We start from the raw sequence: 19,138 nt of genomic DNA, 5'->3' as shown, positions 1-19,138 counted from the left end.
CTCACCTACGTTTTTATTCTTAGGAGAATTTATGGTTAAGACTGTCTTTCACTTGAAAACTTTTACAAGACAGTAGTTAAGCTTTTCCCAATTTAGGAGGAAGATTTGCATTAATAGCTTAAGAAAAAGTTCCTTTAAAGAAAAGCCAAGAAGCTATATCAGGTTTTGGCATGAAATTTTGCTGCTGTTGTGTAAAATGCAGCAGGAAGATAGCTGTTGATACATGTTTTAGGAAAGAAAACACAGCCCTATGAAACATTGTGATTATGAAAATAAGATCTCCAAGGAATTGGGAAGGCATATCTTTACAGTAATATCTTACTGAGTCTTCAACAGAAAAGTATGTTGAAGCAGAATCATGACTACTGGAAAGGAAATATTTTTGTTCATTAGCAACCACAATCACAACTTGAGAGTCATAAAGTAATGAAAAAGACACCTCTAGAACCTTCTAAGTTAATTTTACTTCCTGCAGCTATGATTAATTCTGCTCCCCTTCTCTTTGCAAGTATTTCCTGAAGGTTTCCTGATTAGCAAATTTGTTCTTGGTCAGTGGTTTCCCAGTTACAGTATTTTGAATGATTTAGGCTTACCTTTCCCTCCTATCTAAATTAACTTCCTGTTAACTTCAAATTCTTCCTCTGCAGTTGTATTGGGAGAGAAACTGTGTTAAGATCATTTTGAAGCAAATGCTCCCTTGTAAGGACACGAATCCCTGAGTGCTGTTCTGCAGAAGTTTGGGCAGGCAAATCCTGCTGAATCAGGCCAGCTTTCCCTGGGATAGTCAGGGCAGACCTTGTTTACTGTTTTCTGCTATTTCGGTGAGGATGGAAGATTTCTCCTCCCTTGAAGTGCAAACCTTTTGTGGATATAGAATGCCTTGGGTAGGTACAGCTTTTTCCAGCACTGTAAGGGAAGAAAAATATCTTGATATCACTTGAGATCACCAGTGGCTTTAGCAGCTGTTCTTAAAACAAATTTAGTTCACTTTAGCAGTTGACTTTGCCTCACTTCTGTGGTCAGGAGTCCACTGATTATGCCTTGTTTCCCAGTTCTAACTGGTATTTCAAAATATGAAGTGTGTATGAGAAATCTAATGTACATTTTCTGTGATTAAAAACTACAGCACTCAGGGCCAGTGATATAGAAGTCTTTCACGTTTGAGGTAGGTCAGTTTGTGGTTAACTTTTTGCAGACTGTCAGGCGTCACTGTGTGTGACCTCAGTTTAACTTATCTAAGTGATTGTAGAAGATCAATCAGGTTGGTTTCTGAAATAAAATACATGAATTTATTTACATTTATGGGATAGTTAGCTCCTCACCAAACTGTTTTGCTTTTCACCAAAATAGATGGCTCCTGCCATGATGGTTATTTAATTCTTTCAAGTGGTGTTCATCTTGGACGTAATGAGTTGTAACTTAAATAAGAGAAAAGCTCAGTAAAAGTGGCATTCACCCATCTAGAACTATGATGCAAGTACGACAGAAATCCAGATAGCACTGTGTTTGTGCAAGTGGCTTTGAGTCTAGTTCTAGACTGTTAACATGGGGTGTAGGAGGTGGGAGTGCAGATCAAGTCAGATTATTAAGAGGACTGATATTTGTTAGCTTTTTTCTGTGCTTTCTTCACTGTGTTTTTTTGTAGCACAACCTGTCAGTGTGTGTTGCTGCTCACAGCATTTTCCTGACTTGTCATTTCCATGTTTTAAAGCTTTCAGTGGGGTCCTCTGGGTCACTACATGAAATCGGCACCACTCTGATACAGTATTTGCTCCTACCTTTCCCCAGTTTCTTAAACAGGTTAACTCTTTCAAGGTAATAATTAACTTGTAAGCTTCACTGTGCTATTTTGCAGGCTTTGCTGTAGCCCAGTGTATAAATCAGCACCATCCCTCCCCGCTCTCATCACCATCACCTTCCAGTGGCAGTGGGAGCACAGGGCGCTGTGATTCGGTGACTGCGAGCTCGACATCCACTCCTTCTGCTGCACAGAGCCCCTCAGGTATTCAATCACCATTTTCAGCCCAGGCACTAAGGGATATAGGGTAGTTTATTGTAAAATTAAGTTACTGTGTTATTGGATTAAAAACAATGGGGCTTTATGGTTTTAGATCACTTGATCATTCAACTAAGCCAATTAAAAGTAAATTGTGGTGCAAATTTTAATGATCTCTTCAACTTTCTGGAACTCTAATAAATACTTGGCATCTTTCAGTAGTGATTTTAAGTACTGGTGAATCAATGTCCTGCTTGTCTGTCTTCTCTCCTAGCACATACAGTTTAGAATGTTGTAGGGGTTTTTTTGTTGATGGCTTGTGTTAACTGAAGTATTGCTTTGCATGAATTTGTAATCTGAACTGTTAGCCTTTCACCTTAGTGGATAAGTTGATCTCCATCTTTTTTGAACTGGATGACATTTGCTTTTGTATGTTTTTCTGATACTCATGTTAATTTGTAACAGTGGCCCAAATATGAAATATTTGAAAAATAGTTATTTAGGATGTTAATATTGTAAAGCTTTTGCAATAACACTCTTGTGGCTGAACACCACCAGTCAGGAGATGTTCCATTGGTTCAGAAGAGGCTGCAATATAAATAGTGACAGTGTAACTTTCACAAATGTGGCCCCCATTTGTTTGCACTGGTCAATATATTTAGTAGGTATATTTAAACTGGAACTTCCTGTTGCATTAGAACACCTCCTAATTAGAACACCATTCCTCCTTTTTGGATAGTAATTGTAGAGAATCTTGTAATAGTGTCTGTTCTGAGTGCAAATTATGTGAGGTAAAGCCTCAGACTTGAGACTAAACAAGAAGTAAATGCTGAAGGGTGCATGCTGAGCTGCTTTCATGCTAGCACTGATCTCCTCTGCCTCATTTGGTTGTAAAACAACAGAGGGAACCTTATTCTCAAGACCTTTTCAAGTAACTCCCTCATTTTACTGGTCACTTCCAATGTTGATCACTCCTTGAGAGGGATGTTCTGGTTACCCCTTCTAAGACATACCATTTTGGAAGCCCCAGCTAGATCTAAACTTTGTTGCAGTCCTACAGGAAATGATGCAACCTTTGTTAGGCATCTGTAGCCTTCACTGGAACAGTGTCAGCAGATCAGCTGCATTATATGTTTAAAGTGACTATCCCTGCAAGAAATACTGCTGAAGAGAGTGAGGAGAGGGTGCTTATGAAGTTTATGAACAATAAATATGTAAAGCATTCAGCACCTAGACTCTAGAGGTGCTATCATTTATTTGTCAGAACTCTCAGTATGGATTGGCACTACAAGAAAACATTTGTTTGATGACCTGTTTCTCCTTAGCAGTGTAAAAAGGCTCATGTGCAATATCCTTACTGTATTTAAATCATCTGTGATCAGAGAAATGTAACCACAAGTTCTTGCCAATAGCGGCTAAGAGAAAACTGTGGTAAAGGAAATGAAAATAAAGAATCTAAATTATTTTTGTTGTTGTAAGCAACGTGCCAGTTCACAGAAATATCAAGCAAGACTGTACTACATTTTAAACTGAGGTCTTTCAAGTGCATATAATCTGGCTTCTATGAAAAAATGCCTAGATCCAGAACACATAATTACTCATCAACCATAAAAAGATAGTGCCTTATCGAAGAATAATCACAGACTGTAGTTACCAAAATTACAGTCTACTTACACACTATGTTAGCATTTGTATAACATAAAATTCTTGTTTTTCCTGCAGTTTAAAAAGCCTGATGACAGAAGGCTGGTTTTTGTTTTCAAAAAAAAAAATAAAAACAATAACCAAAAACTCAAAACAAACACTTCCCTACCCTCCCCAAAAACAAACAAACAAAAAACAGAACAAAACAAAAAACAGAGGGAAGGTTTTCTTAAAAGCCTGTTTTCAGTGAGCACTTACTGGTTACATTGCATGAACTGCCCACCTTGACCTTCCCTGTGAATTAATCATAAAGCACGTGCAAAACGCCACGTGCCGTGCAAGAAAACAGTCGTTGGGTGGGGTTTGATTTTTTTGCCCAGGAGCTGGGCACACTGATGCAGGTGATTTAACAAATGTAGCTGTGAGGATACAGTTCTGTGCCCCACCACCATGAGCACAGTGACCTTCAGTAAAGTCGGAGGAATGAATACGAGAATGTGCATCAGCTCCTTCAGTCCGGGGTCAGCAGCTTCACTAACCTGCTGCAGGGATGACTTTGGAGCTCAACTCCTGGTTTTGTTCTGCTCAGGGGACAGTAACAAAGAGGAAGACAGTGACTGTAGGTGCCTGAGCAGGTAGTTTGTTGCAGTAGGACAATGCACAGGTGGTACTGAGATGGCTCAGGGATTTTGCTGTGGACCATATTTACCCTGACCTTTAGGACCAAGAATTCCTGCCATGTATGGGATTGTCTGAAGGACCAGTTATTAGTTCAGGCATACATAGCTATTAATATTTGAAGTGTATTTGGTGCATAGTTGTAGCATATGTTATAGTTTGGTTTACTTGTAAAAGAATGTCATTAATGCACAGAAACTGTTCCTAAAATCAGACAAAGCAGTAAGTGTGCATGATTCTTCAAAAGTCTGTACCAAACTGCTGGTGTAGTTGCAACCAATAATGAATAATGTTTTAAATAGCTGTAGCTGAGGGGGTGATGGTGTCTCAAGGTCCTCAGTATAGACTAGAGAGAATTCTGAAATCCGTGGAGGTAGGTCTTTTGGGGGTTGGGATATGGGGAGGGTTTTCCCCAACCCCGGGAGCTCTGTTGACACTTTTTGCTAATCTTCGGTGTCAGATCAATACTGTTGTCTATTCTTGGGAACAATGTTTCTGCATTCACTGATTTGACTGGTTTACTGCAAGTTTGTAATTAATGTTCTCCCTTTTATACCATTAATATGTAATTGAGATCTGTACTGGAAACTTGCCAGGAACACAGTCATGACAGAGATGACCCCTTTGGCATGTCCAGATAGGCTTCTGTGTGAACAGAAGTACTCTGCTGAAATAAGTGACAGTGTCATCACTGTGTGTTGTATCAGGTCTTACTGACCACTCAGCTGGGATATGGAAACAATTGTTGGTATTCACCCACTTCAGTGCAAAACACAGTGATTTTCCCTTAACCATTTGAGGACAGTTGGAACTAGCCTGCCTTACTTGGCTGTAAGCAGAAGAGGCTTGCATGATGTGAAGTGGCCCCTTAGAGGAGCAAGTAACAAGTAGGTGATGAGCAGCAAGCAGTTACCAAGAACTGTTTTATGTCCCAAGGTAGCACTTGAATGCTGTGCCATCTGTCACATTTGAATCTCCCGTCTCATTTCCCATTCCATTTTAAACACACTCACACAAGCACATGTATGAGCTCTCTGTCCCTCCCTCCTTCCCTGCTCCCCTGTTTGTTCTGGCAACTGCTGGGGTTGTTGAGCACGAAGAACATGCTGAGCTGCTCAGGAACTTCAGTCAAGAAGGCCAGACAAGATAAAGGGCAGATGAGCATGTGGACTTCAAGGAAACTACCTCAACTACCTTCCTTAAGAGCAACATTTTAAACCACAGAGCTTTTTATACTGTAAACTTGTGATCATAGTGTCCTGAACTATTGTCTATTGACAGTTGCTATTGATTTAAACTGTTTGGGGTTTGATATGTTTGAGATGGTACTTGTAAAGCTTCAGGAAATAAGATTTGGAACGTGCCAACTTTAACATAAAACAGTGATAGATGAGAAAAAAATGAAGACAAATTGCATGTCAGTTAAGAGAAAACAATGTTACAACATAGAGTATATGTTAAAGATTAAACAGCAAAAGGGCTTTCAAAAATGCCTGACAGGGAAAAAATGTTAATTTGGTGTTTTGTAAAAATAGTTTACTTGTATCACTCCTACCTGCATCAAGCAATTCCACAGTGTTGCATTAACTGCCTTGTCATGAGCAAAATATGATTTTTATCAGCTATCCTACCTAATAATTGTCACACTGCTTTATGGCACAGGTATTTAAAACCTAGCAGCTCCCACCTTTGTAGTATTTGGGAATTAAGCTTAGCCCCTTCTAAGATCACAGTTCTTTAAAATTGGAAAGGCAGAAGTCATCCCTTAAAGAAAGCAGAATCCCTAATGACAGAAAAGGTAGTATCAGGTTCTGCAAATGCTGCTGTTGGTTTGGGTTTTTTCTTTGTATTTACATGATTTTTTTTTTTAATGAACGTGTCCTTTTGAAGTGTTGCTGTGCATAAAGTAGAAATGTTTTCTTTCTAGGCAGATTTTAGTCATCAAGTTTCAGAGGTTAGAATACAGTCATGTCTTGGCTAACCTTGCTGGAACCGAGCACTCCTTTAAAGTGCTTATTTTTATATATGTCAAAGATTAGATATAGAAGCTCTCTTACTGTAAGTTAGCAGCCTTCCAGAATTACAAATGTGTTAATGTCATCTACACTGTATTTTATTACTGTTTAAGTTATCTTAACTTTAAAAAGCAATTGGCTTCAGTACTTAAGAAAATGTTTACATTGGAGCAATGGATATTGAGGACTTCACAAGGCACTGATCTTCTGTGCCACTTACGCTGTATTTCACACTTCTGGCAGATATTGATGATAAAAGACCTAAAATAAGTACTAAGACTGTCCCTTGTTGCAGAGAATATATTGGAATCCAATCTGTAAAATTAATTTTTTATTCCAAGGAGAGGATGATTAATGAAGCATGGAAAGCCTGTAAGAGAAGTGCCTCCCATCTTATTGAAACCATCCCTGTCTCTTCCCTCTATAATCAGTGATGTAAATGTGGTTTGATCTCCTGTTCTATGATGCTAGTAATTTTTCAACTAGCTGAGGAAGTACTTTTGTTCTTAGAAAGTTTCTTTTCTAGGAACTTTCTATGCACCAAGCATCATCATCTGAACTGCTGCTATCTTTTAAAACACTGTGTTTGGCTTTATTATAATCATTATAATTCATTATAATGTAGATGATAGAATTGTAGGGCTTGAATGGTCTGCAGTGTTGTCACCTGCACAATACTGCACCTCATATAATTTATGACCAGGGAAAAGGAGAATAATTCTGTGTCACCAGAACTTGTGATAAATAACTTCTCTTGAGATTTCTAAAGCATGTGAGGAGGTTGGAATGCAAATAAATGCCTGCCAGTCCCTCTCTGCTGTAAGTGCTGCTGGTATTGCCAGACACAGCCAAAACTGCATTATGAACCTTTTCAGATAGGGGAGCAAAAATTAAATTCATTTAAACTCATTTATTCCTAAAGAATGAATACTTCCAGCTCCAGAAGTATTTCCCAAACTTACAAAGCTCTTGGTGCGCTGTCAGATTGGATCCAAGATACCAGCAGTTCCGGATGCGTCCTTGTCACTTATTCTTGTTGCTGCTCTAACATTTATCCTTTGTCTTCATTCCAGTTTCCCTTCCTTGTGTCCCTGTTCAAGCCTGTGTATGATATATCGCTGTGTTTTCCTCTAGTAAGGTCTGGCAGGAAAGGACGCCGGCGGGTGTTTAGTCTGTCGGAGGCTGACAGTCACGGCGGACACTGGGTTTAGGCCTTCGAGCAGCAGCTGCAGCAGAAACTCCCGCAATACCCACTCAGGCAGGTTCCTCCATAAGCTTTCACGAGCCCGTAACACTTAATAGAACATACTTGGTTTCCATGCTGACACCAGTGCCAGTGAGGTAGGAAACTGAAGAAAGCGAGCATGGTGATTTTTGTCTCTGCATTTCGGTTTGGGAGAATTGTAAAGCAATGTTGAGCCATTTCTGAAAGCCTTATCTGCAGTTTCTCCCACGTCTCTTGGCTCTGTTGCCAAAGGTGGAAATTGTGCTATCAAGCCTCCAGCTTCAAAGCAACCATGTCTTCATTTGCACAGGGCAGCCCTGGCTGTAGTGACACTGAGTAAGCACAGGCTCTGAATGGACAGTGATGCAGGTACTTGGCCGGAGCAGGGAGTCTATTTATAGCTCAGGTAAAATGGACAGGCTTTCAGCATAGCTGAGTGGCCAACTGCCCTGGGACTCTGATGGCACAAGCTTAATACTTCTGTGATCATCAAACTCGGGCAGATGACTTTATGGACTGTTTAATTGCCTGAGGAGGGGAAGCACATGCAAAAAGGATGGAAATACACTTCAGATGACCTGCTTTTTTATATAACCTGCTTTAACTTGTATCTAATTAATTTCTTTTTTTTACTGTCATGGCACGAAGATACTTTACTCTGTTCATATTATGTAAACACCCTTTTTCATCTTTATAGATTTAATTTGCATCTTTTCCCTTAATGTCTGGTAATTTCTGTTTTCATTATCCTTTCTTATTATGTTGCTGTACAGATTAGAACACTTCTCTGTAGATGATATTCATTCTTTCCTTCTTCTGTTCTAGTCTGTCTTTTTTCACTGATAGTTCTTCTAAACATAAGTTAATATAACAGAAATTGAGTGATTTGGTGGGGATTTTTTTGCTGTAATGATAATCTTTGTAGCATTACAGAAGTGCTGAAAAACATCTAAGGCTGTTGAAGCCACTGGATCCACAGAGAGCTAATAATACCCCAAAACTTGCAAAATGACACCCTATTTTCAAATCTTGTTTGGTGCTTAAGTTTGGAGGTATGTGGGAGGGGTTTGTTAGAACTAAATGTCAACATCACAGCGTGTGAAGAAACTGGCTGAACTCTCCTTGGTATTGTTTCAGAACTGGCTTACATTTTTTGCCAGAACACTCTTGCTTGGGAAAAGCTAAATATAAATGTTCTCCAGTATTAGATGATAACTTTTTGATATTTAAGAGTAGGGCATATCTTAATGATCAGTGGTTTTATCCAGGTAAAAATTACAATTACTTTTTTTCTTTCTATCCAAAAGTCAGACTGGAACCAAGTGTTAGGAGTTTGAGGGTTTTTTTGAAAGCCAGTTATATGCTGTATCAACAGAAGTTCCAGATAATGGGTAGAGAAATGAGTCTGTAAACATACTGGGTACACGATAGTCTCTAGAAGCAAGAGCTTGGTGTACCTGTCTTGGTACCTACCTAGAGGCAGATGTTCCTGTAAGCCCATTCTTTAGGGTTTTTTTTCACCCAGGGCACATCTTTTTGCCAATTGTTTATTCCAGTTTCAGAGACTTTCATAGTTCAGATCATACATAAATGTATATTTATCTACTTACATCCTTCTCTGAGTTAAGCATGACTTCAAAAGGCTTTCAAATTTTGAGCCTCAAAGATTTTCTCAGTAGTAATTATTGTCCTGAAGCCAGGTGTTCAATTAAAAAAGTTCTTCCATCATGAGGATTGTGTGATGTTTTTTTCATTATAATGTCTCATATACCAAATTTTCATTCCAAGATGCTGGATCTCTGTATTCCTTTGTCTGTAGTCTAGGATTGTTTTCCTCTAGGCTTATATACAAAATATATGAGAGATAATCACGGTGAAAAATGTACTAGCACAAGCTTATAGTTGCATTTTCAAGCCAAGTGTACACCTCAAGTAGCCTGTGGGCTTGAGAGCATTTTTTGATATTTTTATCTTTTTTTCCTGAATGTTTTTTGAGACTTCTGTATGGAAAGTTTGGGCTTGTTAACTCCAGATACTTTTTTTTTTTTTTGATGGGGACTTTTTTCAAATACTCTTTGTGACATTAAGAAGAGAGTCACTTCAGCATTAATTTAGAACCTACATGGTAGGATCTGGGGACAATACAGCATAACAAAAGAACATGTATGTCTTTCGTGATTTCAGTAAATGAAAGTATTGAGAAAATATATTGATATTTTATTGGGAAAGGAGGAGGAATGATATAAGAAATGAAGTGCAAAATCAGAAGTGAAATAGCAGAACCACAGTAGAGATGTGCTGTATATAACATTCCTGAGCAGAATGCCACTGATTGAGAATCCTTTATTTGCCAGAATGCCTCAAGTTTCTGAATCCTGAATTTTGGTGAATATTCACATTGTAGTAGAAGTAAAATAAAAAATAGTCTTGGCAAAGAACATTTGATATCCTTTTAAGATTTTATAAATTCAGAAAGTAAAATCACCACAAAGAGACTCACTGTTTTGTGCATCCTGAAATGGTAGCATTTAGCTTGGAATTCAGGGAACTGAGGCTGTATTTCATTGTTTTAGCAGTTCATTTTCCATGCAAGTCTTGCATCACTTCCTCTGTTATCAGTTGCTACATTCTCCCTAAAGCTTCTTGACAGCTGAAAAGAATCTGCAGAGTTACTTTGAATCTGTCCTTATATTTCAAAAATAACCAGTCATGTCCCTTTGATTTAAAAGGAGACTTTTTTACGGTCTGTAAATTTTGTTTTTATTAAAGCGAGAAGCTTTAGCCACCGATTCAACACAAAGTAAATTTGAGTGGTTTCTGAAGTGAGAGTACACCACTGTTTGGGTTTATCTTTCCAGCAAGGTAAAAAAATCAATAACCTTACTGTTATCCCACTGATCCCTTACTGATATCCATTCCTTTCTCAGCTTTGTTTGTCTTTTTTTTTTTTTTGTCTTATGTCCATGCTTTCTGTTCTTTTCCAGGATTAATTGGAATCATATTGAAACGGAAATATTTTTAAGGTCACTGTGTATTAAAACCAGAACCTAATTCTTAGCTTCTGTATTCACTACATTGCCTTGTAGACTTTGTGCAGATGCCTGTACACTTGAACACATGCTGTTTCTTACAAAAGCTCTAAAACTGGTCTGTCTTGAAGCTGGATACCTGTTACTTTAATGGCATCTATTGTTGTAGTCTGAAAAGAAAAAGAAAAAAATGACTTTTCTGGGCATACTTGCTCATGTAAGGCTGTATCACCTCATCTCCTCCATCCTTCTCCATCCTGAGCCAAATGAACAGTTTACTGAATAGTTCACTTGGATTTTTAGGGGGAAAAGGACACTACAAATAGTTGTTAATGCTGGAGTTGTTTTCATAGTGTGGAAAGATGTAGTAGCATATCAGTTTTCTGTGGTATGTTATGCTTATTCTCAATTTTGTGTTGTATGCTCCATGCTTAGGAGGACTAAAAAATCCTATAACAGTAGCCTGTATAAACCAGGCCTATTTTGCAGCACCCTTCAGTTGCAGTGAGCACATTATCCTCCTTCCTGTGCTTCCAGAGTTCTTCTTTCTGTGGTTGAGGTGTCACTTCAATGTGAATCTGGAGAATGAATTGAGAGAATAACTTCCAAATTTTTGTAAGAAACAAGCCACCTTTTGGGAAAGCTAGCTATACAGTGGTTCTTTTTTGGTTTCTCTTTTATTTCTAATGATCTTCCTGGCATGGGGTAGCTGTTCATTTTATTGGGTACTAAATACTGGAGAGGTTTTCTTATTCTTCCCCTCAATTTCCTCTCTCTAGGAATATTTCTAATATTGCTGCATATTCTAATACTAAATGTCTAAAACTGTCTGGTTTTGAACAGAATCCTGCTGGCATTTTAGGTTATGCCTCCATAATATCTTGTTTTATTTCTAATTACTAGAAAGTGAATGTGTAAGCATAGTGCTTCACAGAACTGCATTTCCCACCCAATTATTCTTGAACACTCATGAATAATAGTATATTGTTTGGCTTAATGTACATACTAAATTGAATATTGATTGTTCTTGGTGTTTTCTTTTATTAGATGACCCTTCAGCTCCAGAGCATCCTCAGACGGCCATTTCCGGTCAGACCATGTTGACTGATGAAACTCCTTCAGCTGTCTCAAAGTCCAGCAAAAATGCTGGGAAAACCAGTGACATAGAAACAGCAAACCTGTCTCCCAGCCTGATTCCTGCCCAGCAGCCCACAATATCCCTAATTACAGATGACAACACGGATACACTGAGCGTGGAGTCGCTGACCCTGGTGCCTCCGGTGGATCCACACAGCATCCGGACATTCCCCTGCATTCCTCAGCCCTCTTTGCAGTCTGAAGATGAAGTTTGCAAGGTAAAGGAGGTTGAGGAAGAATGTTCTGACTAAAGCCAACATGCAGACTGTAATAAACAGTGAAGAAAACGCAACCAAATTCTGAACTGTTTTTTCTCTGGGAGTGCAGATACTTCTTGAGGCCTGAGAGGCCGTGGGGTCCACAAGGGGCCCACTGGTGAGTGAGAATGTCAGCAGCTTTTAGAGGAAACATTGGATACTCAGCATATCTAAACTGGAGAAGAGGGAAAAAAACAAACTTTTGAATCTGGACTGGTTCTTTCCTACCAGTTTCTGTTATACAAGAACATGAAAGTGTTTCAGAGGACCTACTGTCTTTCTAACAGGAACTAATTAATTGTAAAAGGTCTACAGTATTATGGGGAAGAGCAGAAATTTTTGGATACCCAGCTTCATGATGCTATATTATTACGTCTCTCAAACTGGAGACATGCCATTGACCAGAAAAAATGATATATTGTAGTACAGAGGCAAAATTTCCGTTTGAGTCAGGGTGTGTTTTTCAGTTTGGTGTTTGGTTTGGGTTTTTTGGGGGGGGAGGGATTTTTGATTTTTGGTTGGTTGGTTTTTGTTTGGTTGGTTTTGTTTTTTAATCCTGCTCTTGTTCATCTTTTGGAGGTCTGCATGATACCAGCAGGCTTGGCCACTTTCAGTGTTGTCTTCATAGGACTCCAGACTTCAATATTGTTTTTTCCATCTGAAATATTTATTTCAAGGTTTGATTCAAAGCAAGATACAATTTTCTAGAAGGTAAAAGTCTGAAGTTAATGACAAATGCTTATTCAAATTAACCTGAGGGATTTTTGAGACTACTTTAGTCTTTGCTTAGCCATCTACAGAGGAATGTGAAACATTTTAAGATATTGCTATAGCTTGTTTGTTTGCTTCTGAGAGTCAGATTGCTACACCTCTGAGGAATGGTGATATCCTTGCTACTGAAAGACAACTTCAAGAAGCAGACAGAAGCAGTTTTACTCCAAAGAGGGTTTTCAAATTTTTCATAGTCATATAGGAAGAAGGTCACCATATCTAACTGTGAATTCCTTTGCAAGTCTGAAACAAAAAAAGAAAGGGATTGTGTAATTTTTTTTCCTATCTGGGATGGTATCCCAGTAAAACAACATTGCTACATAACAGTGATTCTGAGTTTGTGCTTGGCATGCTTTGCTTCCTAGATCCTGACAGAGGCAGTGGAAAAGTATTGATTAAAGTCTGGAATGTTCTCTGCTGATTTGATACATAATTTAACATGAATGGAATTTAAGATTTTTTCATCAATTTCCAAGTATGTTAATTTAAATTAATGTAAAATGAGCAGATTGTCATTGTGGATCTGTTCATACCCGAGTGCTTTCTGGCTCTCAGAGGAGGAAGTCTGCTGTTTACTGCTATTGATTTCAGTCATCAGTGCAATCTGTTTCCTCATTCTGTCTCCACTACTATTGATTTCTTATCAAAGGGGTGAATCTGAAAAGTTTTTACCTACTTCCCAGTCGTTTATTGTACCTCTTCCTGGCTGTCATATGGAATACTTGGAGTGATTTTCAATGTTATATTTATATATGAGATTGACTAATCCACAAGTATAACTTTTTTCACTTTTTCCATCTTCTCCTTCACATAATAACTTAACCTTTCCCAACTATGTATACCAGGTGTCTGCTACTGAATGCCAATAATTTTTCTCCCCCCCTTATTAACTTTTGCATGCAGTTTTGTTGATTTCTATTTTCCTGTGACTTCTACTTCATCTCAAATTGAATTAACTGATAATTCTGACCATTCCAGAGTGGCCCCAACTCTAAATGAATTCTGAGAGTTGGGTGTCCTCAGCACAGCTGTGCATATTGGATGAGAATTTGGCATGGCTGGAGTAAGGGCTTACTTTTTGGGTTTGTTTGTCACATGCTTAGGGTGAGTTTGCACTCATTCAGTCACTGTTGCAGGTAGTGAGCATGTACCTGAACAAGTCTAGACATCAACAATTTGGGCACAAGGACCACATAAATTATTAGCTGAACTCATTGCAATCTAGACTTCCTCTAGAATTTTGCAACATTGCACTGTAGCCCCAGTAATATTCTGAAGATCATTATAAAAAAATGCTTTCATTTGAAAGCATTTTGTGTTAGTTGTTAACCTTGGACTTCTGACCTAGATTACACAAAATGCCACTGTGCAGAATGAGTTCCCTTAAATAGAATTGCTTTTAGACAGGAAAACCTTGATCTTTATTTATCTCCTTTCAAATTCAGTTCTAGAAAGATCAGAGCCATGCACGAGGAGTCTCTCTGATGGGTGTTCATTGTCTCACCCGTGGTCCACACTGCACAAGAAATGGGACAAAGGAGTAGAAAGCTGACTTTGTGCTTTCATTGCCTTTGAGTGGCTTTTAAATCTCATGACCAGTTGTCTACTGAGAACTTCAGAGGAAGTGACTGAGGTGGATACTATTATTAGGAAAATAGAAGCCTAGGTCTGCTGTCTAGTCTGCTGCTGGCAGAGCCTTGCTGGTTGAGGGATAGGTGGGATATCTTCTAGCAGTTCTATCAAAAGCTCTCTGCAGAGGTGGAATTACACCAGGAAAGGTCTGACTGCAGCAGCTTTACCGATGTTGAGGTGTTACACTTCAGCTGGGTCTGGATGGTTCTCCCACAGAAGCAATTGATTTTTGAGTTTGCTTCTGATATTAAGAGGCACGTGTGTTACAATTTTCTGTGCTTTGTGCTGCATTAGGAGACTTCAGAATGTAGAAACTCTGGAGATGCCAAAATAAACTACCACCGGCCATTTTTAAGCTCTGCAAGTATAATACTCATCTACAGTTCCTTGAAGAGTATCATATCTATCTATCATCAGAATCTGTTTCCTTAGGCTGTTTCCTTGCCCTCCTTTCACTGTAAAAAGGAAACTCAACCAGGAAGGCATTAGCACATCAACCACAAATGTAATTTTTTTCTTAAAAAAAAAAAGTTTATTTGTGTAACATCACTTTCTGACCAAACCCAAATACCAAACTGCAGGTGAGAGCAGCAGCTAAACAACTAGTCATTCAACAGCTCCATTCTTTCAGTGCAATACTGCAGAGGGAGATAGAATCACTCTAAATATAGCAATGTTCCAGAGCAAAATACCAAAAATCTGGAGATATGCTAAATTCTCAGTGTATGTTTGTAGGGGCTGTGCCTCTTCAGCCATATTCTGTCAACATAACACAATTCTGTTATTCTCTTCCTTTGAGAAGCCAAAGAAGCCAGGGCATAATGAATGTTCCTTTTCTATTTTATGGTCTGTGTGTCTTATTTTATTAAATTTTACCAAGCTATTACTTGTTTAACAGAATTATGTGTTGCCTTCACTGCTTTCTCCTGGTCCCCTTTGCTTTTTTGTCACCCAGTGTACAGCAGTGACCCAGACTTGAGCTTTGCATTTGTGAAGGGAGTAGTGGCAGCAGACCCTTGGTAATTTGGTGAGGAAAGGGAGGGAGGAAGCACCATGGAAGTAATGCTTGCAGTGTGAAACTTGGGTGTGGAAACTAATTGTTTTGCTGAAATTCTTTGATATAGAACAAACCCAAAGGTTAAGCTTCCTGCACTTCATTTCACAAGCTGTGTGGATTAAACCAAGTTCATTAGAAATGTGGTCACATATATTACTACAAAAAGCTGTATTTTGTCTGTGAAGTCATGAATTATGTGCACTGAAGGGCTGAACTCATTTGTATTCTCCACTGCTAATCATGATAAACTAAAATTCTGACTACACTTCCTTAAATTAAGCTGAGCTTAAAAAAAAGAAATATATAAAATTACACCTGTTAAAGAAGCTCCTCAATTTTCTTCTCTTTACACCACAGCTGGAATTTTACTTGCAGTTACTTGGTGAGGAAAAATTGGGAATATCTTCCAGAGTTCATGTATTCTTTTGCAGTATTGTTGCTAAAGGACAAACTGGTATGTGACATTTAAAAAAAAAAATCATCTTTCAGATCCAGAATTTAAGGCTCAGATACAGATCTATATTCAGAGTTTAAGTCACTGTCAAGTGATTCATATAAAAGCTTTACCCAATAGAGACAGAATACAGGGGGAAATAATGTTCCTTTCTGAATTTGAAGTCTTTTGGTTTGTAGAATTTGAGAAATGATAGTTGAAATAGTTTGTTCATGGCAAAATTTACGATCTTCAGGATCAAAATTACTGTGATTTTATTTTCTAATTAAGCAGTAAGGTGTGAGTGACTGTAATTTGCACTTACTGAAAGTGGCTTGGGGTGATTAAGCAATCCAGGAATTCAATAATTGCTCTGTAATTGAGTGTCACTTCAGTAGTAGTAAAATGAATTTAAATATGCTTGAAGACATAGGTAATGTATCAGACAAGCAGGTCAAACTGTGTGTGTGAGTAGGAAGCCACTTCATAAAAGTAAACACTTTGTTGACGTGGTGCTGTCAGTGCTCTGGTGTGACCGGTCACTCTCCACTGCACATTCCAGGGAACTCCAGAACAGCCTCAGGAGTAGTCAAGGTTGTAGTGGTCAAAAAGCCCCACCAGCCTGAAAATTCTGACCGTGTCTCCACTACCCAGCTAAAGTTGAACGGGGAGTTGCTTTCAAAAGCACAAAGTGAGGGGTTTAGTGCAAATCAGAGGTTTGCAGAGACATCAGCTGGGGGCAGGGAGGTCGAGGGCTTTTGCCTCTGAAGATAATGAGTCGAAGATAGTGAGTCTCCTTGATGAGTCTCCTACTTCCTGACAGTCTAACATTAGCCATCTAAATATACGTTGAGAATTCTCTTCCTAACTGCTACTGTCATTCTTCTTGAAAAAGTTTTTTGGTATGTCACTGGTTAACCATCCCTGGGGTACCACTAACTGGGCACTGCTCTTCTATTATCTAGAAACCTTTGGAGTAGTTCTGCTGTGCTGGCCTGCTCTGTTGCTCTTGACCTTTCCCAGCATTTGCAGCATGAATTAGAAACAAATATAATAACTCTTACTGTCTCCTAGTGGATTCTGAAAAGCAGATCGTGGTCCAAGCAGGGCTTGCTAGGGTGGGATGTTTGTAGGGGCTGGGAGGGGGGAAGTGCTTGGGGTTTTTTCCTGCTGCTCAGGGTTTTTTGAGCAGCAACAAAGACATAGGAGATGCAGTTCTTGGCTGAGTCTCAAACAGAAGGTTCTTTCATATGGAAACATATTTTTATATTACATTTGTACAGAATTTTCCCTATTTTGATCTCCCACCGTTTTTAGATTTGCGCGCTGCTCGGATTTGATTTCTTTTGCAAGGTGTTATAAAATGTATATTTTGTGTTTATTAATGTATTATAAATGTAAAGGTAAATTTTGGTTGTCTAATAAATGTGCACTGTGGTGGTATCTGGTTTATTGTTTTGCTAACTTGAATTCATTGGTTCTTAAAAAGAAAAGGAAAAACTTGAGTCATTGTTGGGACTGTCTTGTCATAAAAAAATGTGTGGAGTGCATTTATTTTAAAAGAGGGCTTAAGCAGGTAATGACTAACAATACTTGATAACAGAAGTTAGAGTTAAGGTTCAGATTAATATATAGTGTTCACAGGAGTCTTTTAATAATCTGAAGATACACTAGACTTTTTATCTTGTTCCCCATTACTTTTGGTTATGGGTGCTCATACTAAACTGAATTTAATACACATAGTAATTGCCATCTGATAACTTCAGTATATATGAGGAGATGGGAGGGTGTGGGGTTTTGTGTTTAGAGACCATGGCAGAAATATTTACAATGAACACAAAGATAATTTTTGAAAAGATTGAGAATAGATTCAAGTGTGCAAATTTATAGACTATTAGAATTTCTAGAAGCTTTGTTTTGCCCAGGGATATCACTGAATGACACATTGTCACAGTTCTAGGGAACCTGCTGGAAGCATTATAAACTTCAGAAGATAACTTTAGGCATCTCCACTTGTGAATAGCTCTGTTGATATTTCTGTAGCAAACTTTTTATTTCATTTTGAGCTGTTTTGTAAGTTTGATTGTTTTAAGTGCAAAGAGGGAGAAATGTATTTTTCTAGAAGAATGAATGTACCTGGGATTTAAACACCACATAAAACATTTCATGAACATGGACTGTCCTCCTATGAAATATGTTTCAATAAAGTTGTGTCTGAAATGTACTTCGTTTAAGAAAAAAAAACAAACAAGTCCTGAACATGCACTTACATTTACAGGGAAAAAAGCCCAAAAATGGGGTGAACTGAATTCTGAAATGTCTTTCTACAGGCAATAAGTATTAATTATTTAATATAAGTTATGTTAGACAGTTGGAGTATATGTGACAATATCTTATGTTAATTTAAAGAAGAGTGTAAATAAGTGTCTGGAAAGGGAGTGGAATTAGAAAATATTGTGTATGTTTCTGAAATGCAGATTTCTATAGCTGAGTCTGTATTTGCTGGCATTGGTCATGTGTCGTGGCTATTGAAAACCTGGACAAGGATGAAGAATAGACCTTTCTTTGTAAATGGAACTTGGCAATAAAAATGGTGTTACTAAGGAAACTTTTTCTTTCCCTTTCATGCTCTCTTGCTGCATTTGATACTCGAGGACATTCAATAACACTGAAAGGCAAAGTTTGCAGAATCTTGTGTTTGTTAGAAGAATGTTGTGCATGTGTGAAGGGGGGGGCAATTTAATCTTTGAGCTGAAAACTGGAATAGCCAAAGTAATTTGCATTGTGTGTGCAGGACAGGCACTGCATGAGAGGGAGCAGAAAAGAAGCCTGGAAAGTAGATGAGCCCAGAGGTTAAGGATAGCTGGGCAACATCTAAAATACCTGTGAACCACTTTGAAAGTGCCTGTCGTGTGATTTCTTTTTGCTCTCTCTGCCTCTTTTCTCTGGTGTATGTTGCCAGTTCACTACATGGATTAAACCCAACCAAGTTATTAATTAGATTCTTGTTAATTAGCGTCTGCATCGGCAGGAATTAGTTGCAGTCAATTTACATTCCTTGTGAAATGTTATTTCTCAAACTAATCTTTACTCCAGAAGCGTCTTGAGGAAGAAATTTGGTTACATTGTACGTTGAAATAAGCAAGGAAGGTATCAGAGGTAGGAGACAACACTGGGATTTACTACAAGATGCAAGTATTAAAGTATGGTGAATAGTGGAAAATAAGTTTAAACCTGCTCCTGGCATTTGAACTTTCTAAATTG

General features: G+C 38.3%; 1 protein-coding gene across 5 annotated transcripts in view; it reads left to right on the top strand.

The window, feature by feature from the left end:
* CLEC16A (C-type lectin domain containing 16A) overlaps nt 1-18,482 on the top strand; it is a 64,113-nt gene extending 45,631 nt beyond the window's left edge. For 2 of the 5 annotated variants that reach the window (XM_027684317.1, XM_027684316.1), the window contains 3 exons: nt 1,856-2,002; nt 7,472-7,591; nt 11,635-18,482. In XM_027684317.1, the coding sequence (XP_027540118.1) occupies nt 1,856-2,002; nt 7,472-7,591; nt 11,635-11,975 (608 nt within the window). In that variant the 3' untranslated portion in view covers nt 11,976-18,482. Of the gene's footprint in view, nt 1-1,855; nt 2,003-7,467; nt 7,592-11,634 lie in introns of all 5 variants that reach the window. The other 3 variants (XM_027684319.1, XM_027684318.1, XM_027684321.1) reach the window with 2 other exon arrangements.
* The last annotated feature ends 656 nt before the right edge of the window (nt 18,483-19,138 follow it).

This window comes from Neopelma chrysocephalum, unplaced genomic scaffold (assembly GCF_003984885.1).
Source record: "Neopelma chrysocephalum unplaced genomic scaffold, ASM398488v2 Primary Assembly neopelma1_65c, whole genome shotgun sequence".
NCBI lineage: Eukaryota > Metazoa > Chordata > Aves > Passeriformes > Pipridae > Neopelma > Neopelma chrysocephalum.
This window is presented reverse-complemented; position numbering and strand designations above follow the sequence as displayed.